The 24403-nt window shown below is 43.1% G+C and overlaps 1 protein-coding gene across 1 annotated transcript; it reads right to left on the reverse strand.

The window, feature by feature from the left end:
* On the reverse strand, positions 1–24403 carry LOC124798687 (allergen Tha p 1-like). The gene is made up of 3 exons (XM_047262192.1): positions 24330–24403; positions 17179–17314; positions 1–363 (listed from the first exon to the last, which is right to left on the reverse strand). The coding sequence occupies exons 1-3, from the start codon at positions 24387–24389 to the stop codon at positions 176–178; spliced, it is 384 nt and encodes a 127-aa protein (XP_047118148.1). The 5' UTR covers positions 24390–24403; the 3' UTR covers positions 1–175.

The raw sequence follows: 24403 nt of genomic DNA on the forward strand, positions 1-24403 counted from the left end.
TACAAAACAGAAAACATATTATTTTAATTTACTGAGGTATGTACAGTCACACGTATCTGACATAATTTCAAATTAAACTGTACATAACTTAGTACAATTAATTCCAGTAGCAGTGTCTTCGCTGGATATTGCACCCTGTATAGCTGGAAGCACCGCAGCAGTGGCGTCCCCTGGGCTAGGCTGTGAGGCTGCGTCCACCTGTGAACTTTGGCAGATGCTCGCCCGTGGGGTCGTACTTGGCGACCAGTTGCTTGAACATGTCGGGGAACTTCTTCGACACGTGGGCGAAGAACTTGGCCATGCCTTGTTTCTGCTTCTCGGTGCACTTAGCGCACTGTGTGGCTAGCGCCTCAGGCAGCATGTCTGGAAAACACAAGAAAAGGAAACGGTTCCGATCATAAACTTCCCACGTCACGAGTTGCGAAATAAGCAAAGCGTCACATTCTATCGCAGAGAGGCTTTTATTAAAGGGATGGTTTGGCAGTGTCCTTCACCTCTCACTAACCTGGCGTTAAGCACTTCGCCTCTTGATATTTCTCATAACCAACATCTACCATCTGTTCAACCTCTTCACTGCAATATTTTCCTCTATACTGTTCATTCCTGCAACATGTTAAATATTTCTGGATGCCTTATGAGAGGTGGCAGTGAAGTCCTTCTTCTTTCGTGTTTTCCGTAGAATTTGTTTCTCCCAGCTCTAGATTTCATTGTTTGTCCGTCCATTAAACTTTAGCACCCTTGTCTGACATGATACATCAACGGTCCCAGTTTATTTTCTCTAAACTTAACTGAATCCACGTTTCAATTTCATGCAATGCTGTGCCAAAGGCGCAAAACTTTCCAGAATATCTTTGTCAACTGTAGTGGACATTTAATACAGGGTATGTTTCTCCGCTTAAGCTCCATCTCCTTTTGCTTTTGAAGATCTTGCTTCGTACATATGAGAATGCCTTCTCTGTGTCCTCTCACTTTTGATGTTATGAGATTTGCTATTCTCCTTTCTACTACTCATTTCAACATTCGTATTTCCAATGTCTGTCCGCGAGCAATATTCTGTCTCTTGTTCGCTGCATTCGCAGTTGTTTCAAATCTTCCTTATTTCTGCCAGATCGGCCAGCTCCCTTGCGAGCTTTAGGACCGTTATTGTATATACTGCTCTGATATTCCTCTTCTGAAACTTTTTTCACTGTGGTTTTTGGCGTTTTTACCGCATATTAAATAACACTGGTGACTAGCAATGACCTTACCTTACCTACTTTGCAATATGAATTGGTCATTATTGATATTATGGTTGGGTTATTAATAGAAAATAGTAAGGCATCCTGTCGATGAAATGACAGGCGTTGATAACTACTCAGCTGTTCAGCAGAAAAAGCAATGGAAGATACAGATCAGAAAACAAGGACAAAAATTATTCAATTATTAAAAAATACTATACGTGGCTCACTTCACAAGTTTGGTAAATAAAAGCCAATCAGTTGCAGAATTAAAGGTTTATTAAAATTTTTCCCGGATTTCGGCAAATATAAATTTGTTTCTTTAAGAAGGAAAATGGACCTGTTGAATATATTATTACAAAATACACTGAAAAGCCAAAGAAACTGGTAATGCTGCCCAATACCGTGTAGGGCCCCCGCGACCACGCAGATGTGCCGCAACACGACGTGGCATGGACTCAACGATTGGCCGGAGTGTGCTGGAGGTAATTGACACTATGAATCCTGCAGAACTGTCCACACAATTTGCAGTATCATCACTCCTAAAATACATCGATTTTCTTGTTTTCTAGTTTCTCCTCAGTCCATACAGCCATATAATTCATTGCTCCACATGTACATTCTCAGAGCTACTTTCCTTAAATTAAGAACTATGTTCGATGTAGACTGTCTTTTTTTGCTGCCAATACACTGAATCACCAAACAAACTGGTACAGGCATGCATATCAGTGATCTCTACACAACCTGGACGTAGAAGTCTGGTCTCTAAGTGAGGAACTGCAACGTTTCTGTAGATTCAAGTGCTTTGAATCGTCCGCCATATTGTAGTTTGGCAAACAAATTTCCATCAGGCTGTACGTGGCAAAGAATTAGATACTGCCTTCTTGTTTTGAACTTTATGTTAACATGACATGTGATGTAGTAGGCTGATGAAACTTCCTGGCAGATTAAAACTGTGTGCCGGTCCGAGACTCGAACTCGGGACCTTTGCCTTTCGCGGGCAAGTGCTCTACCAACTGAGCTACCGAAGCACGACTCACACCCCGTCCTCACAGCTTTACTTCCGCCAGTAACTCGTCTCCTGCCTTCCAAACTTTACAGAAGCTCTCCTGCGAACCATGCACGACTAGCACTCCCGAAAGAAAGGATATTGCGGAGACATGGCTTAGCCACAGCCTAGGGGATGTTTCCAGAATTAGATTTTCACTCTGCAGCGCAGTGTGCGCTGATATGAAACTTCCTGGAAAATTAAAATTGTGTGCCGGACCGAGACTCGAACTCGGGACCTTTGCCTTTTGCGGGCAAGTGCTCTACCAACTTTTTTTTTCCGGGTCTTCTTCCTCCCCTTCAACCCGTCCTTTACGGTCGCCAAGTGTTGCCTTCTCGGCACGGCTTCTCTGCCTTTAAAGAATGAATGTAACTTGATGATGTGGAAACGCGCGTCTTCTGAACGACAAACGAATTATGCCCCTTCTGTTGCCTTTGTTTGCAACATGGCTTGAATAAAAATAAATGTAAATTCCATTGAGAAGGCAGTCACATAATTGTTATGGAAATGTAACTGCATCTGTAAATTTCGTTCTCCATGCGTGGAAAAACGTAAAGAAGCAAACTCATTATTGCTGATAAGTAAAATTTCCTTTTTCAGAAGGTAATGAAGTAAAATAGGCTTCTTCTGCTTGAGTTTTCACACAATTAACATAAATGTGTCTTCTTGTGAAAAGAAAAGGAAAGAAAGACAGAAACTAAATAAAGGGTGTATACCAGTTTCATCACTGTGCTTCCCCGAAAACAAAGTAGTAGATACACATAGGCTTAACTGGTCTTTACTGATGATCTTCTCTGATTACTTTCTGTTGGAAATCCTCCTCCTGCTACGTGAAGTACAAACTTTAACCAAAAATAATTCGTCTAACATACGAAATGCTTGGATGTGTAACGTAAATTACGCATTTCTATTGGTTACAGGATTGTTTTAGTTAAAAAATTTGCGTAATTTTCTTTGTATTTTTTAATACACATCAACTTCTGGTGCTCAGTTGTAAGGTATACCCAGAAGTCCTCCCTATTGCTTGACTCTTTTGTTAGGATGTAATGCATCGTTTGGCCTTTCAACCAGTTAATTGCATTTCGTTTTGTTTTAGGGTAAGGTATACCGTGAGGGTTTAAAAATTCAGCAGTCGTAACGGCATTGGGCGTAGTTCTGGTGACGCTCGCTATCTTTTGTCTTATGTAGAGCCATATTTCTTTTACCCTGTCACACTGCAATCTGTGCTCTTCGGTATCTGGTATATTACATAAAGTACACAGCGGTGACTAGGCCAATCGAATAGAGTGAAGTTTAGAGTTCGTCGTAATTTTTCTGTTTACAGCAAAGTACCAGGTCGATTTGACATACGTTGGCAGGTTCCGCAGTGAATATTTTCCCATATAGTTTCCCAGTTATAACAAGGATACTTTTGTTCTACGTCGTTTCTGGGTTTGTCTTTCAGCAAGTTATTGTAAAGTTCTTTTACTTTCATGACGTCTTTTTCAGGAATCCTTGCCTGTATGTAGCTGTATTCTACGAAAAAGTATTTCAAGTGGTATAGTCCGTTGGGTATGTGTTGGACATTTATAGGTGCACTGACGTCAGCAGGAGCTATTTCGTTTAACAAATGTGCAGTAAGGGTACCACTTGGCTCTTTCCATTGTTTGTATGTGGTAGCAAGGTATAAGGCTTGCGCTTTTTTGCTGACATCGGTGAGATTTAACACACCACATTTCGTAGGGAGCATCAGAAGGTCATATTTGACTTTGAAAGTGCGTCCGCGGCTCACAAAGTGTCCTAGTGCAGATGCGATGCTTTTCAACAAAGTCGCAGGTGGTGGCAGAACTTGTGCTACGTAATTAACTTTGGACGTGATGTATACATTTTCCACTGTTACTTTTTGAAGTTCATCGAGTTTCCTAATACTATGTGCTTGTACAGAGGCGCGTATGCCCGTTAAGTAATTTCCGATAATTCGCAGCAATAGTGTGCTTGATATTTCTTTTAAAATCTATGCCGAGACATTTCATGGCTACAAGCACGCGTAACAGATCCTGCGTTTGCGTCCCAATTCCACGGCCGATGTTGAAAATCCCCGACTTTGTTCTATTAAGTTTTGCACCAGATGCCTGTTCATATTGTGTTACTATTCGTAGTGCGCTTAGTACTTCAGCGCCATTCACGACTAGGAAGCCAACATCATCAGCGTATGCCTTGCACACGATCTTTTCTCCATGTATTTGTAGTCCTTGTAGATGTCCATAAGGGAGGCAAGCAGGGGGTCGATGGCGATGGCGAAGAGTGCCATTGACATTAGACACGCTTGCCTAATGGAGCTGGTGACGTCAATCGGGCGGCTAATGTGTCCATTGATGACAAATCTGGCTGAGTTGTTTGTTAATGTATTTCTTACTACCGCAATGAATCGAGGTGGGAAGCCCATTGCGCCCATGGTGCGAAGGAGGAAACTATGATTAACTCTGTCGAAGGCTTTATCAAAGTCGAGTGAGATGAGTGCACATTTTATTTTGCAGACGTCGGCCGTTGAGATTAGGTCCCATTAATCACAGAGAGTCTGGAGAATTCTTCTGTCTTTGCCCACACTTGTTTGATAAGGGCCAGTGACGCTGGTCATTGTGGTTTTCAGCCTGGTGCGGCCAAAGATTTTGTAATCGCTGTTTAAAAGCGTAATTGGCCTCAGAGCGCTTGCAGATTTCGTATTGGAAGTTTTTGGCACTAACACTACGAGCCCCTCACGAAATTCTTTCGGGATGTCATTTTCAGGGTTTAGCAGTTCGTTGCAGATGAGAGTAAACTTGCCTTTTACGAGGCCACTGAATCTGCGATAAAATTCTGCCGGAGTTCCATCTGCCCCTGGAGCCTTATTTTTCGTGCTTCCATATATAGCTTCTTCGACGTCTTCTTCAGTCACTTCCGAGATGAGAGTTTGTGCTGCCGCGTGGCATACTTTGCCCTGGAGGTTGATCATTAGCTCGTCTTGAAGCTGTTCGTCAACCGGTTGACTAGACATTAAGGATTCAAAATGCTGTGCGATTGCCTCTTTAATCTCTCTTTGCTTCGTCAGCTTCCTTCCATCATCAGTTGTTATTTCAGATAATATCTTGCGAGACGCCCTTTTGCTTTCACGAATGACATGATAAATGGAAGTGACCCCGTGCGCTGCTATATTCTGGGCACGCGACCTTATTTGGTAGCCTTCCAGTTGTTTACGCCGTAGTGCTAAAATTTTTGCTTTAATTTTGTTAATTCTTTCGTAGTTGTCCACAACTGTTGCATCGGACTTGTAAAAATCCCTTAGACATTGAAAGTAAAATTCTATAGTTGATTTGTACCAAAAGTTTTTGTCTTTGGAGTAGTTTATGAAAAACCTCCGTATTTTAGGTTTGGCATGTTTCAGCCACCAGTCAGTGCCAGAGTTGTACGAGGTAGATTTGCTTTCACACTCTCTCCATACCTTGTAAAATGCCTCCTGACAAGCATGGTCTTTCAGATGTGACACGTTGAGCTTGAATGTGCCTCTACCTCGGAAGGTCCCTTGTTTTATCAGATTGATTTTGCATATGTGCATATGTGTATCGCATGATCCGAAAAAACGGTAGGCCATACTTCGGACTACAAAATGAGGTGTTTCAAATTGTGCGTTACATATATCCTGTCGAGACGGCTCGCCGAGTGACTTGTGGCGTGGGTGAAGCCAGGGGCTGCACCGTGCATATGTTCCCATGAGTCTATTAGTCTTAAGTCATTAACTATAAGTTCCAGTTCAGTACACTTGTTGAAATTGGGAGTTTGGTCTTTGGCATGCAAAACACAGTTAAAATCTCCTCCCAGGATAAGGTGTTCATATCGAGTTCCAAATAGTGGGACAATTCTTCTTTAAAAATCTCCGTTCTGCGGTGCCTGTTACTGGATCCTGAAGGGGCATACACGTTAATGAGTCGTATTTTGTTTATTGTGGCCGCTATGCCTTTACTGTTTGGTAGTTTTACTACATCTTGGACTACTATGCCCTCCTTTGTGAGCAGAGTCGTACCCATTTCAGCTCCATGCCCTGGGTTTGTAATGACGTTGAAGCCAGGTACGTTACCAAGCTCAATGTCTGTCACTTCTTGTAAAAGTATAATGTCACTGTCAGAAGCATATATAAAATCCTTTAAGTTCTGTAGTTTGAAGGAACTATGAACCTTATGAAGGTTTACTGTCGCGATTTTGTATGCTTGTATGTCAGACATTCTTCCTTCTACTTGATCTAACTTTAAAAAACATTCTTCTGTTTTGTCTCGCAAGCGTCAGCTTTAAAACGCATTTTAGTAATATTCACCGGTAGCAAATGTTTCAGTGGTGTGTCCTTGTTCTTTAGAATGTTCGTTCGTGGAGACGTCTCCGTTGAATCAGCCACCTGTGGGTCTAGCTTACAGTTTGTCTTAGTTTCTGAAACTTCTGTCATTTCTTCATCGGCATTGTTATGGTCGCTTTCGTCTGCCCAGCTGATTGAGGTTGTCGTCGTGGATGGGACGAGTGAAGCTTCATGAGAGTGACTTGTTTCTTGGGGGTGGTTGGATGCTTTCTTTGTTGGCTTTCCTTGGTTCAAATGGCTCTGAGCACTATGGGACTTAACATCTATGGTCATCAGTCCCCTAGAACTTAGAACTACTTAAACCTAACCAACCTAAGGACGTCACACAACACCCAGTCATCACGAGCCAGAGAAAAGGCTTTCCTTGGACGTCTCGTTTTTCCAGCGCAGAAGGGGAACGCTCCTCAGAAACTGGTGTCGCTTTCGTGTTGCTATAGATCTGTTGGCTTAACCTACTACCTATTTCCTTCGCTTTTTGTCGGAGTCTGGGAGCTGTCTCCTCTGCACCTTTGCGCGCCAGCCGGCGTTTCTTATTTTTCTTTGGAGAATTGCCTCTTGACGGACTTTCTTCAGTATCCAAGTTAGTGTCGCTTTCCTGCAAGGTGTGTCGGCCTTCAACTTCCGGCGGATCTGCTGCCTTTGCAGTTGCGGGTGCCTGTTTCGGTGGAACTTCAACTATTTCCGTTGATTGGCGGGACTCTTGTACGTCGTCAGCTATGACGGCACTGACGTCCATCGGAATTTCAGTGTCTGGAGAATTTGTATTTGCACACGATTCAGGGGCTGAGGAAGCAGTCGGCCGTTCGCGTACCACGGCGGCGTAAGTTCCCGGCAGTGTTGTCATCGCCGGTGGCCTGGCGGCCTCGCCGGCCGGCAGCTGTGCAACGCGCCGCTGTATACATTCTGCGCGAACGTGCCCAGGCTTGTTACAGGCGGCACAGGTTCGCGGTTGGTTGTCATGAATTACAATCCCTCTATATCCGCAGACATTTATGTACGACGGGATGTGCTTTTGTAACTCTACTCGAAGCTGCCGTACGCCATTTAGTACTGGGAATTTATGCGCGCTTGACCATTTCTCGGCAAAGTTGCTGAGCACTTTCCCGAAGGGTGAAATTACAGCATCAATTTGGTCTGTTGTAATCTCAAAAGGCAACTCGAAGATTCGAATTGTGTGAATGCCAAAACCAGCATGTGCAACGGTGACTTCACCAACGTTTCCATCTGAGTGGTTAAATTTCATGACACCTCCGGAAGACTGAACTATTTTCTCGCACAACTCGGAACTACGCATTTTATCAAACACGACACAAGCTACAATCGACAGGTGGATCCCAATTTCATCATTAAAGGAGAGCTTCACATCTTCTTCTAACCAATTTTCTACTTCAAACGACTTGGGTCTGGCATATCGAGGATCAAAGGTAAGTTTCAACGTATCTTTTCGACTTGGTTGAGCCATCACTGCATGCTACTCATTACTTCTCGAAGTGTTCTATAAACAGAGTTTGAAGCCGCAGCAGGCGCAAGACTTACCACGCGGAAGCACAGACGGCGCAGCGCACACCACACTACGTCCTACCTCCACGCCGTCCGCCGGCGAACTGTGAACTGAGCTACCCAAGCACGACTCACGCCTCTTCCTCACAGTTTTAATCTTGCAGGAAGTTTCATATCAGCGCACATTCCGCTGCAGAGTGAAAATCTCATTCTAGTAGGCTGATGTTGGAGCGGAATTGAAAAGTATTTTCTTTTTGTGTTCTAGTGACATTTCCAAGCAGCCATATTGTAATTCGGCAAGAAACGAAATAGAAGCATCTATCGCTGGCACGATCAGAACAGCTAAAGCTCAACATCTGGATAATACAGAGATCACTAAAACGTATTCAAATACATATATAAGTAAACAGGTAGAATATGGCGCTACAGTCGGCAACGCCTACATAAGACAACCAGTGTCTGCGGCAGTTGTTTGATCGGTTACTGCTCCCACAATGGCAGGTTATCAAGATTTAAATGAATTTGAACGCGGTGTTATAGTCGGCGCACGAGCGATGGGACACACCATCTCCGAGGTAGTGATGAAGGGATTTTCCCGTACGACCCTTCCACGAGTGTACCGTGAACATCGGGAATCCGGCCAAGCGTCAGATCTCTGATAACGCTGCCGCCGGAAAAAGATCCTGCAAGAACGTGGCCAACGACGACTGAAGAGAATCGTCGAACGTCACAGCAGTGAACTCCTTCCGCAAATTGCTGAAGATTTCAATGCTGGGCCATCAATAAGTGAATTATTCAACGAAACATCATCGATACCGCCTTTCCCAACCGAAGGCCCACTCGGGTACCCTTGACGACAGCACGACATAAGGCTTTACCCCTCGTCTCGGCCCGTCAACACCGACAATGGACTGTTGATGACAAAAGATGCTGCCTGATCGGACGAGTCTCGTTTCAAATTGTACCGAACGGATGGACTTACACGGGTATGGAGACCCTGCATGTCAGCAGGGGCCTGTTCAAGCTGGTGGAGGCTCTGTAATGGTGAGGGACGCCTGAGTTGGAGTTATATGAGACCACCGATACCTCTAGATACGACTGACAGGTGACACGTACGTAAGCATGTTATATTTTAACCTGCATCCATTCATATCCAATGTGCATTCCGGCGGACTTGGGCAATTCCAGCAGGACAATGCGACAAGCCACACGTCCATAATTGCTGCAGAGAAATTGGAGGAACGCTCTGAGTTTAAATTCTTCCGCTGACCACCATATTCCCCAGACATTAACGTTGTTGAGCATATCTGTGATGCCTTGCTGTTCAGAACAGACCTCGACCCCCTCGTACTCACGGATTTATGGACGGCTCTGAAGGACGCTGGAAAGTCCACTGGACCTGACGGGATACCAATTCGATTCTACACAGAGTACGCGAAAGAACTTGCCACGCTTCTAACAGCCGTGTACCGCAAGTCTCTAGAGGAACGGAAGGTTCCAAATGATTGGAAAAGAGCACAGGTAGTCCCAGTCTTCAAGAAGGGTCGTCGAGCAGATGCGCAAAACTATAGACCTATATCTCTGACGTCGATCTGTTGTAGAATTTTAGAACATGTTTTTTGCTCGAGTATCATGTCGTTTTTGGAAACCCAGAATCTACTCTGTAGGAATCAACATGGATTCCGGAAACAGCGATCGTGTGAGACCCAACTCGCTTTATTTGTTCATGAAACCCAGAAAATATTTGATACAGGTTCCCAGGTAGATGCTATTTTCCTTGACGTCCGGAAGCAAAGTAAGAGCCTACGGAATATCAGACCAGCTGTGTGGCTGGATTGAAGAGTTTTTAGCAAACAGAACACAGCATGTTGTTCTCAATGGAGAGACGTCTACAGACGTTAAAGTAACCTCTGGTGTGCCACAGGGGAGTGTTATGGGACCATTGCTTTTCACAATATATATATATATATATATATATATATATATATATATATATATATATATATATAAATGACCTAGTAGATAGTGTCGGAAGTTCCATGCGGCTTTTCGCGGATGATGCAGTAGTATACAGAGAAGTTGCAGCATTAGAAAACTGTAGCGATATGCAGGAAGATCTGCAGCGGATAGGCACTTGGTGCAGGGAGTGGCTACTGACCCTTAACATAGACAAATGTAATGTATTGCGAATACATAGAAAGAAGGATCCTTTATTGTATGATTATATGATAGCGGAACAAACACTGGTAGCAGTTACTTCTGTAAAATATCTGGGAGTATGCGTGCGGAGCGATTTGAAGTGGAATGATCATACAAAATTAATTGTTGGTAAGGCGGGTACCAGGTTGAGAGTCATTGGGAGAGTCATTAGAAAATGTAGTCCATCAACAAAGGAGGTGGCTTACAAAACACTCGTTCGACCTATACTTGAGTATTGCTCATCAGTGTGGGATCTGTACCAGATCGGGTTGACGGAGGAGATAGAGAAGATCCAAAGAAGAGCGGCGCGTTTCGTCACAGGGTTATTTGGTAACCGTGACAGCGTTACGGAGATGTTTAGCAAACTCAAGTGGCAGACTGCAAGAGAGGCGCTCTGCATCGCGGTGTAGCTTGCTCTCCAGGTTTCGAGAGGGTGCGTTTCTGGATGAGGTATCGAATATATTGCTTCCCCCTACTTATACCTCCCGAGGAGATCACGAATGTAAAATTAGAGAGATTCGAGCGCGCACGGAGGCTTTCAGACAGTCGTTCTTCCTGCGAACCATACGCGACTGGAACAGACAAGGGAGGTAATGACAGTGGCACGTAAAGTGCCCTCCGCCACACACCGTTGGGTGGCTTGTGGAGTATAAATGTAGATGTAGATGAAGGAATCATGGAGTCCATTCTCTCCAGCACTACTTCAGACATTAGTCGATTCCATGCCGCATCTTGTTGTGGCACTTCTGCGTGCTCTTGGGGGCCCTACGCGATTTTAGCCAGGTGTACTAGTTTCTTTGACTCTTCAGTGTATGATAACAATCTTATGTTTAACGCTAATCTCATTTCTGGCACGGCTCACCCAGAAGGGGAAGAGGAAACGGAATAATGATACGTGGCGTTATTTCAGTAATTACAAAATGGAGTCAAATTTACACAAAGAATTTGGAGGTATGAGCCCATTTACCCCTCCTGGAGTCTGGCGTGCATGCATACACTGTTTCGGTTGGAAAGGATGTCATAGAGCAGTCGAATTCTCTCCTTGGCCCACACTGTTTTATCTCGCCAATTGTATCCTGGGTACTGGCACTGGTATTGTGTGACATTTGAGCTGGTACCATGCGTGTTCTACTGGGGACTGATCTGGGGATCTGGATGCCCACAGAAGCACCTCACCATCACGTAGATGGTTCATAGACACCTGAGCCAAATGTAATCGATAGTTATCGTCTTGAAAAATGGCACCACTGTATTGTCGCGTTAGAGGTAACTCTCGAGGACGCAACAAGTCCGTGACGTATCGTTGTGCCGTCATCGGAGTTCCCTCAGTTATTACCATCGGTGACTGAGTGATTGCTGATGGCTCCTCACACCGTGATACTAGGAGTGAGCCCTTTTCTGTAAGGTGCACTAATTTTGTTCTTAACTGACGTCTTACCCTCTGCATCCTGGTTCCTTTCGGATCTAGGTGATATTACATGAAATTTATATGCAGTTGTGAATACGAACAACTATTAGCTGTATATGGAATGAGGACAATGAGAAGTTGTGCCGGACCGGCACTCGAAAGCGGATTTCCCGCACGTCGCGAATAGGCTACCCGAGCACGCTTCACGGCCAAACTCGAAATGAGTCTCCAACTAAATGTCTACAACCTGCACTCGTACATCCAATACGTACATTCTAGTACAGGGGAGACATTTCATTTCAAAATCGCTTACCTGGTGTCGGAAGATAAATGTGATATTTCAGTGTTGTGCTGTTCAGAAGTATGATGCAATGATCCTTCTAACATGCATGCATGTATGGCGACCGCTCTTGATAAGTGGAAAGCCGGGTTCGAATCCCAGTCTGGCACAAATTTTTGCTGTAATCTTCGTTGATCCATTATGGACCATGGGACAACGGCTGGCAAGTATTTCTTTATGCAATAATTTCCACCACCCTTATGTATTGTAGAAATTTATTTTCTTAACTTCTTATGTGCTACCAGTTTCGGCATTACATTGGTGCCATCTTCAGGCCCCACACGTCATAGTCGTAAAATCATTGATGTTTGCTAACCGCCCCAGTTAGTGTCACCAGGCCACCAAGAGTTGGTGCATAACGATTTGATTCACGGATCCAGATATATGGCTCCATCCGTGTATAGCGATTTTACGACTATGACGTGTGGGGCCTGAAGATGGCGTCAATGTAATGCGGAAACTGGTAACACATAAGAAGTTCAGGAAATAAATTTCTACAATACATACGGCTGGTGGATATTATTGCATAAAGAAATTTTTACTGTCGTCGTTGTTGTGAATTGGCAGGAGCCAATTCACGGGGTTTGGAGGAAGCCGAAAGGCACGCGTTTAAGCTCACGCAGGCTGGCGTGAGGTCTGGAACAGGTAAAGTAATTATACTATCAAGAAAAGTACGTTGCTGCTGGAAAACTTAACTTTAATCCATGCCTGCATGTCCAAAGGAACATTGCATCGTACTCATGAACAACGCGGGAACTGCACTACCGTGATAGCTGGTATTTGTGGTCGTTCCTCCATTATTTTGTTGCAATCGAAGGCGTTCGTGTGTATTTTTCTATCCGACTGTGTTTAGACGGTTTTATTGACACGTTTTCGCGATGTGTGGTGGGCGTGCATTGTTATTTGGATTTTGATTCCTACTAACTACGTTCCTGGGTGCCGCTGCTTGACTGAAAATGGACGTAGGCCGGTGCTTACTCTAAAAAATTCTGTAAGATACTTGTCTGGCATATTATCTATTCAGTGCTTGCCAGCGTAGTTTTATTTATTGGTGTACTATATTTTATTATAACAGTGTTTAATTCTGTTTATGCGTATGTTATGGGACAGATTAGCCAATATTTAATACCATGTTTGTTGAGTTCAAGAGTGAAACCGGAAAAGGGCCTCTCAGTTGGTCTTGTAGCTTTCATGAAATCATTTTTAGTAATGTTCAAAAATGGTTCAAATGGCTCTGACCACTGAGGGACTTAATTTCTGGGGTCATCAGTCCCCTAGAACTTAGAACTACTTAAACCAAACTAAACTAAGGACATCACACACATCCATGCCCGAGGCAGGATTCTAACCTGCGGTCGCAGAGGTCGCGCGTTTCCAGACTGTGGCGCCTAGAACCGCTCGGCCACACCGGCAGCCTTTAGTAATGTACATTCTTCCTGCATCAACGAAAGAGTCACATATTTTTGTAAGGAAAAAAATGATACCAATGGATCTACGCACTACGGGACTTGACATCTGAGGTCATCAGTCCCCTAGACATAGAACTATGTAAACCTAACTAACCTAAGGATATCACACAGATCCCTGCCCGAGGCAGCATTAGAACCTGAGACCGTAGCAGCCGCGTGGTTTCAGACTGAAGCACCTAGAACCACTCGGCCACAGCGGACGGCTTTTTGTAAGACAGGTGGCCAGTTGCGTCTAGTAAATCCGCATTAATTATTATTAGTTGTTTGCAGTACTAGCCATCTGTGAAATAACTACATTGTGATTCGTTTGTTTGAACTGCTATTTGCTTGCTTGTAACCCCCTGAGATTAAGCGTTTACCTAACGCTTCGTTATATATTTCAGTTGTACATGATATGGGACAGGTGGACTTAATATTTATAATTAGTTTCCGACATGTTACCTACAACTGATCCCTTCTAAATGCTGCTAAACTAAATCTGAGCAACACTGTCACGAGGCAGCTTCTGCTTCAGTTTTGTTCGGCCGTTTGTGGCAGCGTATATATGCTAGGCAATTTGTTGCGGAGGTCTCAGAAAACTTCACACCTTGTACCTGGTGTTTTTGATCGACCATTGCACCGTAAGGTTCACTAATTTTATACACGGGGGTGTGTTTTGGAGTAAGCGTAAGGGCCATTAAAATAATTATTGATGGTAATCTTGTGTTCTTGACCAGACTTCGTGTAAATCCTAAACCATCTTTGCCCATTGTAAAACTTATTTGCATGAGCGTCGGCCGTTGATTCTGTTATGCTGCATTTGCCTTAAATAATGTTAAAGTTTTGTGAGTAGCAAAAATTTGTTCACGTAAGATTGCTCAGTTTTGCCATCAGTGTTGCCATACGGCGCTATTAAGGAACGTGCCACCTTCTTCGTTAATGAAGTGTGTATGTAAAATTTAATTACTTGAAAAGGCTTCGCCGTTTGTGCAGTTGCTACTTGTAGCTATTTGTTTGATCATTTGAAGTTCTTGACCTGTAATTGTCTTTTAACGCACAACGCCGTGTGGCACTTAATAATTTTTGCTGCAACTGCTCAATACTTTCAATTACTTTGATTAGGAAAGGAAGAAAATTTTATTTTGGGTGTGACAATGTGCGGCTAGCTTTGCTTTTTTAAATTATCATCTGGCACCAGTGCATTTTAAGAACTGTATTTATTGATGTGGTGAGCCTTGGGTTTAACTGAGTTATTTACACTGAAGAGCCAAAGAAAATGCCACACCCCTGCCCAACATCGTGTAGGGCCCCCGCGAGCACACAGAAATTCCGCAACACGACGTGGCATGGACTCGACTGATGTCTGAAGTAGTGCTGGAGGGGACTGACACCCTGAATCCTGCGGGGCTGTCGGTAAATCCGTAAGAGCACGTGACGATGGAGATCTCTTCTGAGCAGCACGTTAGAAGGTATTCCATAAATGCTCAATAATCTTCATGTCTGGGGAGTTTGTGGCCAGCCGAAGTGTTTGGACTCAGAAGAGTGTCCCTAGAGTCACTCTGTAGCAGTTCTGGACATGTGGGGTGTCGCATTGTCCTACTGAAACTGCCCAAGTCCGTCTGAAAGCACAATAGACATGAATGGATGCAGGTGACGAGAGAGGATGCTTACCTACGTGTCCCCTGTCAGAATCGTATCTAGACTTATCAGTGGTCCCATAACACTCCAACTGCATACTTCCCTGGCCATTACAGAGCCTTCACCAGCTTCAATAGTCCCCTGCTGACATGCAGAGTCCATGGATTCGTGAGGTTGCTTCCATACCCGTTCACGTCCATCCATTCGATACAATTTGAAATGAGACTCGTTCGACCAGGCAACATGTTTTCAGTCATCAACAGTCCAATGTCGGTGTTGACGGACCCAGGTGAGGTATAAAGCTTTGTGTCGCGTAGTCATCAAGGGTAGACAAGCGGGCTTCGGCTCCAAAACCCCATATCGATGATGTTTCGTTGAATGGTTCGCACGCTGACACTTTTTGATGGTCCGGCACTGAAATTTGCAGCGATATGCGGAAGAACTGCACTTCGGTCATGTTGAACGCTTTTCTTTAGTCGTTGGCCCCGTTTCTGCACGGTTTTTTCCTACCGCAGTAAAGCCAGAGTTTTGATGTCTTACCCAATTCCTGATATTCACGGTACACTCGTGAAATGGTCGTACGCGTAAATCCCCATTTCGTCGCTACGTTGGAGATGCTGTATCTCATTACCCGTGCGCCGACTATAACGTCACGTTCAAACTTACTTGCATCTTGATAAGCCGCCTTTATAGCAGCAGTAACCGACCTACTAACTGCCGGTACGGTAGCTCAGCGCGTTCAGTCAGAGGGGTAGCTGCCCTCTGTAATAAAAAAACTGAGTTAATAAATCAATGACGAACTGAAAAGGATGTCTTGCTAAATCCTCCCCGAGCAGATGCAACGAACGAAAAAAAAAAAAACCCTTTGCCAGACACGTGTTGTCTTATATAGGCGTTGCCGACCGCAGCGCTTCATTCTGCTTGTTTACATATCTCTGTATTTGAATGCTCATGCCTGCACCAGTTTCTTTGGCGCTTGAGTGTATTAGTCATCAGTGCTAGCACTATTGTATTGTATTTCACTAATTGTAAAGTGTTCGATTATTTTTCGATAATGCATGATGTCTGCCCTTAGAGTAGTCAGGTGCATAGTCGGCCCAAACAACTACTGCTCATATAGTCTTTCATGTGGACACCCAGTGCCGATGAAAACCGTCAGTCTGTTTCCCGTTATAAGCAAAATGATTTTTAAAGCGGGATTTTATGTGCCCAATCGACAGAGCAGTCCCAAAGTAGTCTAGTCCATATTGTTTTTATCGATATGCAATAACAGAGTCAGTAAAACACCAAGAATAACCATTAGTCAAGCAGCAACTCAGCAACGCTGCTGCTGGATGGCGGTACCTGTCTGCTCGGGCCAGGCGGTGCTGCCGAAATGTATATACACGCCGGCCGTTGTGTCCGAGCGGTTCTAGGCGCTACAGTCTGGAACAACGCGACCGCTACAGTCACAGGTTCGAATCCTGCCTCGCGCATTGATGTGTGTGATGTCTTTAGGTCAGTTAGGTAGGTTTAAGTAGTTCTAAGTTCTAGGGGACTGATGACCTCAGCAGTTAAGTCCCATAGTGCTCAGAGCCATTTTTTTTTTGTAAACATACACACACACACACACACACACACACACACACACACACACACACACACAAACACACGAAAATACGCCTGACGACTCTTAGGAGAGACATCTTGTAAACAATTTTGTTAACTCAACACCTTACCATTCCTCAACCAGCACCCCGCCGCTTCAGAAAGATTAAGACAAGATGAACACTTTGATTCCCGTAAACTATGACCTATGTAAGTGACTTATCACTACCTAGCAGCTTGGAAAGCTCACAATTTTAGGAATTCTCCCAGGCATTACATTTCCTAACTAGAGCGAATAACGTGAATTTTTTCATGCCTTGTAACTGAGTGTAGAAGACGTAAAGGAAATGTGAGAAAGGAGACATAACGGCATGCAATACGAGTGTTGTGTGTGTGTGAGAGAGAGAGAGACTGGTTAGCACTGTGCTCTGACCTTTGCCCTGCTTGTCCTCCTTACTACAGACGTCGTCCGTATCGCTGAGAAGGCACTTGAGGATGGACTCCACCTTGGCGTCATCCTGCAATATGGCGTCGGCATCAGCACCCTCGTACGGCGACGGGTACGTCTCCTGGAGAACAGGGTAATTACTTTCATCAGTCTGAAGGATTCGTTGTATAAGACTGTAAGTGGTGTAGCTTTTGTGGCAGAGTCGGAGACTTTTCTAAAGCGGAGAACAAAATGCACAAGACAGTAATTTCTGTAGCATGGATAAGTAATTTTACGAAGCTGGCTATCTATCAGATCAAAACTAACGTACAACTAAAAACTGACCCACGAGCAAGGGTCAGGAGATCACAGGGCACTGAACGATCTGAAAGCATGAGTCGAAGTAATTAAAAACCGTGAGAGGTGCAGGAAACAGAAACTGTATCTGAGTTCACAAATCTGTAACACAGGAAACGTATCACCAGTTTACCAGAAAAGACTTGTCATAATATTCCCAAAGAACAAAGGAGTGGGTAAACGCTATCGTACATCACGATGATAAGCTTGTAAACTGCTAATTGGAATAACATTGTTATGAAAACAGGAGAATCAATACGGGGATGACGGACTACAAGTTCACAAAATTCGTTTCAAAATTCAATCTTTAGTTCGGTCTGACGACTATTAGATGTGACTCTTTCCATATTTTTTTGTTCTTATTACTTTACATAAACAACTGAAATGACAAGAAAATAATATACTACACTTATAAAGGAAATGGATAGACCTTCAAGTATGGAAAATCGTCTTTTATCGAAGTGTCACTGCTATTCTCTTCTTGATAGCAGTATACGCTCAAATGAGCTCACACTCGAGGCTATATTTGGATATCTGGCATGTGCGAGAGACTTTCAGTTAAGCCTGGCACTCGTTGTCTGAAGTCAAATTTTTGTTATCTTCAGTATGGTTCATACACAATGTAAAGCATTTGTCCCATTTTCTTTGCCGCTCCTGGAAGATACGGTGAAGGTCGTTCTTTGTCATATAACCCAAAAGCTAGTGTAAAACTTTCATTCTCAGAGCTTCGTTGAAAAAAGGATGTCCATGAAGGTCCTTTTTGGTATTACGATACAGGAAAAGTTGCACGACGCGGATATGGACTGTTAAGTACATGGGTTGCTGTAGAAGCGCCTTTTCTGGTCGAAGCCTATGTCACAGTATAGGCAACGAGAGGCCTGGCACAATCCTAATGAAGCTTATACTACACAATATGCTTTATCAATTACCTTAGGGCCGTCATTAGTATGCTGCAATATCCCTTCGAATAGTATCGCAGATTGTGATGACCATGGACTTATTCTCAGGCTTTTTTGTATCATCAGTCTTCTCACTAGTTTGATGCGGCCGACCACGAATTCCTCTCTTGTGCCAACCTTTTCATTTCAGAGCAGCACTTGCGACCTACGTCCTCAGTTGTTTGGTGGATGTATTCCAATCTCTGTCTTCCTATACAGTTTTTACTCTCTACAGCTACCTCTAGTACCATGGAAGTTATTTCCTGATGTCTTAGCGTCGTATCATCCTGTAGCTTCTTCTTGTCCGTATTTTCCATGTATCCCTTTCCTCGCCGCCTCTGCAGAGAACCTCATTTCTTACCTTTCCGGTCCAACTAATTTTCAACGTCCGCCTTTAGTACCTCGTCCCAAATGCCTCGATCCCCTTCTTTTCCGGTTTACCACAGTCCATTTTTCACTACCATACAATTCTGTGTCACAAACGTTTATCCTCAGAAATTTCGTCCCCAAATTAAGGAATATGTTCGATACCAGTAGACTTCTCTTGGACAGGAATGCACTTTTTACCGGAGCTAGTCTGCTTCTTATGTGCTCCGTCCAGTACTGATTTTTTTCTGCCTAGACAGAGGAATTCCTTAGCTACACCTACTTCGTTATAAGCAGTTATGATGCGAAGTTTCTAGCTGTTCTCATTTCTGCTACTCCTCATTATTTTCTACTTTCTTCGATTTACTCTCAGTCCGTATTCTGTACATCAGACAGTTCATTCCATTGAACAGGTCATATAATTCTTGTTCACTTTCACTGAGGATAGTAATGTCATCAGTGAATCTTGTTGATATCCCTCCGTCCTTAATTTTAATCGCAACTCTTGAACCTTTTATGTACTTCTGTCATTGCTTCTTCGATGTACAGACTGAACAGTAGGAGCGAAAGACTGCATTCCTGTCCTACGCCCATTTTCATCCTATCATTTCGTTCTTGATTTTCCAGTCTTATTTTTACGTCTTGATTCCTGTACATGTTATGTACCACCCGTGTTTCCCTATAGCTTGTCCCTATTATTCTCAGAATTTCGAACATCTTACACCATTTGAGATTATTGAACACTTTTACCGAGTCGACAAGTCCTTTGAACGCCTCGTGCTTTTCCTTCGATCTTGCTTCCATTATCAACCCCAACGTCACAACTGACTCTCATATGCCTTTACCTTTCCTTCAGGCTTCTACACAATTCTACATCTACATCCATACTCCGCAAGCCATCTGACGGTGTGTCGCGGAGGGTACCTTGAGTACCTCTATCGGTTCTCCCTTCTATTCCAGTCTCGTATTGTTCGTGGAAAGAAAAATTGTCGGTATACCTCTGTGTGGGTTCTAATCTCTCTGATTTTATCCTCATGGTCTCTTCGCGAGATATATGTAGGAGAGAGCAACATGCTGCTTGACTCCTCGGTGAAGGTATGTTCTCGAAACTTCAACTAAAGTCCGTACCGAGCTACTGAGCGTCTCTCTTGCAGAGCCTTCCACTGGAGTTTATCTATCATCTCGGTAACGCTTTCGCGATCACTAAATCATCCTGTAACGAAGCGCGCTGCTCTCCGTTGGATCTTCTCTATCTCTTCTATCAACCCTATCTTGTAAGGATCCCACACCGGTGAGCAGTATTCAAGCAGTGAGCGAACAAGTGTACTGTAACCTACTTCCTTATTTTTCGGACTGCATTTCCTTAGGATTCCTCCACTGAATCTCAGTCTGGCATCTGCTTTACCGACGATTAATTTTATGTGGTCATTCCAGTTTAAATCATTGCTTGTTATGAGGGGGGGGGGGGGAGGGGGGCGGGGAATGGAAGGGAATGATTGACCATGCTGCACTGGACCCAGTCTATGCTACCATATTTCATTTCTGGCTCATAACAATACACAAACACCCATTTGTTCTGGAGAGATTATATTTTGCATTTAAGAATCATCTTCACTTTCAATACACTGCCCCAAAAGCGGTACACATCTACGCCGTTTTCCTTTTGCTCCAGAGTAAGGAATCGCCGTATCGTGTCTGTTTACTTTCTAGACAAGTGCAAAACTTTTTTAATAGCGTGCATCGTGGATCACTAGGAATAATGACTTATCTCTGTCATGGCCGTAATGGGCGCGCCTTCTCCTTTCCGTTCACAACTTTTCCGGCCGTTTTGCAATGCTTTGGGCCAACGAAAACAGGCTCGAAGGGACATGGTGCACCCAACAAAATCTCTCTGGAATTTATCGTTATGTCACCCAATCATCTTCGTTCAGGGGAACAGAAAATTATGTTTTTTGACGATGTTCACGAAACTAAAAGAAGTGGAAGGTTTGGAGATGCCGAAAATGCACAATCTTTTCCATCCATCACCCCAATTCAACTAAGAGAGCGCGGAAAACGACACTGCTGATAATTGCAGGGCCTGTCATGTAGGTTTATTTGACGATGATAGGTGGCTTCACTCAAGGGACTCAAAGATTAGTGCCAGTCTTTGCTGACCATCCCTCGCAATCCCATGCTTAGATTAACCTCGAAGGTATCCAACTCCCTATAGTGCTAGGCGCTGAATGTCTGGAACACTGGTCACAACAATTGCACCACATGAATGAAATGAAAAAAAGTAGAGATAAGATTTTGATGAGAGTCCCACCTGAGTTTCTCAGACATCAGAATAATATTTGACCTTTTACTGTCTCTTCATCTCTTCCGACAAAAGTGGAAACTTCCATCACATTAAACGAGACCGACGTAAGTCAAGTATTTCCAGACGACGATAAAAAGAAATTACATGGAAAACCTCCAGAAACTACAATTTTCGGACTTCATCGTTATTGTAATCAGACCTTTCAATGTATGTTTCGATGTTTCAAGCACTACTTCAATTTCTGTAACGTCTGTTGTACACATAAGTTACCCAAAACGGAAGTACCGTACATGAGTTCTCGGTCACATAAATTGAAAGTTTCTAATAACTTAATACTGAATAATATACTCGGAATAGTGACCACAACGGGGTGAAAATATATTTTATGCTAAACTGAGTTGCACACAAAAACGGCAGAAAATCATAGAAATGGAAAATCACATCCCATAGACTCTAGGACAAGATAGCGTTTTACCACTATTCCAGCTGAAATCATGCCTGAAGGGGTCTCTGGAGAAAATGGCTTAAAAGTGAAAGCGAAAGGCAACATGTCGATTTCTGCGGTTCTCGGTTTCCTGAAAGTTACAAACAAAATTATAACTCAACTCTTAAAGAGAAATGCTAAAGAAAACAGAGTTATCCAACTTAAGAATCAAATTTCGCAAAACATAAAAAAATGGAAAGGATTAAAAGTTACTATTTTACGTCATGTCGACAAACTCTTTATGGACTGACAACTAGCTCAGATGATCAAGGATCGAGAAGATAATTTTAATTTCGTTGAATAAATCTGATAAATTTTTATTTTACTGACGAGGAGCGTTAATTAATGTTAAACACTGGTACATAGTAAACAAGATACTTTGCGAAGCAAGAAGTGCCAAAATACTGGTTAAAGGCCAAAGTAATATTTACTTTTAAAAATGGGGATAAAAATAAATAACTATAGAGGCGTAAGTCTCCTGGTTTCAGCCTATTCATTGTATACCAAAATGCAAGACGAAAAGGTATCGTGGAAAATCTGACATGTATAAAAAAAAATTAGGCTTTAGAAAGGGGCGATCAACAGACCGAAAATGGTATACAACTACAGAAAGTTGTAGAAGAGGGACGAGAATTCAATAGAGAAATCCATTTTCCTATTATAGATTTTGAAAAGGCATTTAATGATGAACAGGGAATGATATGGAATATAAAGACTGAACGCATTATCCATCTAATCGCATAAATGCAATTAAAAGTCTGTACACAAACCGATGTAGCGTCCCCATACGAAATGACAGTGAAACTAGGTAAAAAACCGTCAACAATTGTACAATGTACTACGTGTGATGCAAATCATGTGACATTTATAATATGAGAGACGCCATTGTATGAAAAGAATAATTGTATGATTAACCAGAGAATAAAACATGTGATGCTGTTATGTTAATCGCAGAAAGAACAGTTAATTATTATTATCTGACATCTTCAAGCTATTCACATTAAGAGTGCCATTAAAAAAGTTTACTCTCTGGTGGAATGTATAATTAGTAAAGAGTGCAGTAGAACAAAAGGTGTAAAAGTTGTAAGTATTTTAATATATGTATTAAAAACACGTAGGAATTATTTAATGTATATTGGTGACATTCAATGTTAAATAATCCATCCCTTTTCAGAATTTAGCTCATTTTGGAGCAGCAGAAGGAACATCGGTGACTAGCTGGAGTCACCGCTATGGCACCGTACATTTCAAAGCATTTCAACTGCAAGAATGGCGCGCAGGTTATTATTATTGTGAAGGTGGTTCGAAGAACACACTGGCAGGCACTTACATGTGATTTGCAGAGTATCCATTTAGATGTGGATATAGATAGCTTGAGGCGAATGCGTGCGTGACGTCGGGCGAATCGCAAGGGAATGTGATGGAACTCTATACAAGTGATCCGGTAGACAACGGAGGCAAATCTATAATCGTGTTCGGATACGACCCAGTTGTGTACACAGTTATCGCAGAAATAGAGAATGGCAGCGGAGTTCAGGAAGACGCTGATGCTCGTCAAATGTAACGTACTCCGCTTTCATACGTGAAAGTTTTGGACAGTGTTTTTTTACACCACCGTAGATCTATTACTCTAGTTGTGGGAAAGAGTGGGACCGTATTTTGACACATACAATATCTCTCACGTTAAGTGCGATTCATTCACGAAGTAGGTCCCCTACAAATTCTTTATCTGGCCGAAGACAAAATCATAAACATTGGTATCAAGGCGAGGTGGACAATATTATTCATGGACTTTTCTCAATTACAGTGGTAACGCTACCGAAATGTTCAACTGGCTTCATCAGGAGACTGTAAGGAGGACTTCGTATGTCATGTATGTCCGGCACGTTTAGTCAGGAAACACGTTACTCCCATAGTTATTACACGTAATGTGCATGGTAAAATAAATTTCTTATGATAAACATGAGAAAATGTTTTTGGAGAGGTGCTGACAGTTGTCTTTGGTTCACAATACGTGAATGAAATGCCAAGAGCTGGAGTGCACAGGAACCGTCTATCAACAGTTGAACGTTGAACTGTGCAGTGCAGATGTACAAGAATCGACCCCGAGAATCACGTGGAGTGATTTGGCGAAGTTATAAAAAACCTAAAACAGAAGGTTTGGACGTGGTTTTTATGAGTCTACTGCCTGAACCATCACTGCTACTTAGGAGGCAAAGCTTCGTAAGATAAAAGAAGCAAGGAATACAAGAATCTGACAAATATTTTTATTCCGAAAAGAAACCTATCGATGCCGTCCCAAGCTCAGAACTGAGAATGAAATGTCGGAAACTGTGCGTAATGAGCGACGCAGATTTGAAAATGAAAACTGTGGGAAAACGATGAAGAGGAAACTGGAAACATCTGGAATGTTTTACAGCTTAGAATATGCCAGCAATAAAAACGATCTTGAAACAGTCACCGAAGTACAGATTCTTGACACATATACTACGGTGTCTTCGATCATTTCATTTTATAAGTGAAGTAGAAGAGATAAAATTGTACGGAAGACAGTTATAGAAGTTAGCAACACGCTGCATACGTTCGTTTCTTGGGAACGAAGTGATGAAGTGATTAGTACGTGAGAGGAGATATGGACGGCAGTGTACAGTAGAAGGAGAATCTATACTGCCGGAAAAAGCAAGGCTTAACGGAAAGGTGATCATATTACCCCTGGGGCGGCGGCCGCAGTGCAGACGATGGACAGCAGCAGCAGACCACACAGCTTCATGGCGGACGGCGGAG

The sequence above is a fragment of the Schistocerca piceifrons genome, chromosome 5 (assembly GCF_021461385.2).
Source record: "Schistocerca piceifrons isolate TAMUIC-IGC-003096 chromosome 5, iqSchPice1.1, whole genome shotgun sequence".
Lineage (NCBI taxonomy): Eukaryota > Metazoa > Arthropoda > Insecta > Orthoptera > Acrididae > Schistocerca > Schistocerca piceifrons.

What these genes read in the sequence shown, in the direction of transcription:
- LOC124798687 (XM_047262192.1), bottom strand. Translation starts at nt 24,389, where the DNA reads ATGAAGCTGTGTGGTCTGCTGCTGCTGTCCATCGTCTGCACTGCGGCC. An exon ending in CTGCGGCCGCCGCCCCAGGG is followed by an intron (nt 17,315 to 24,329) that starts GTAATATGATCA and finishes CCTGTTCTCCAG; the next exon opens with GAGACGTACCCGTCGCCGTA. An exon ending in GGAGGACAAGCAGGGCAAAG is followed by an intron (nt 364 to 17,178) that starts GTCAGAGCACAG and finishes TGTGTTTTCCAG; the next exon opens with ACATGCTGCCTGAGGCGCTA.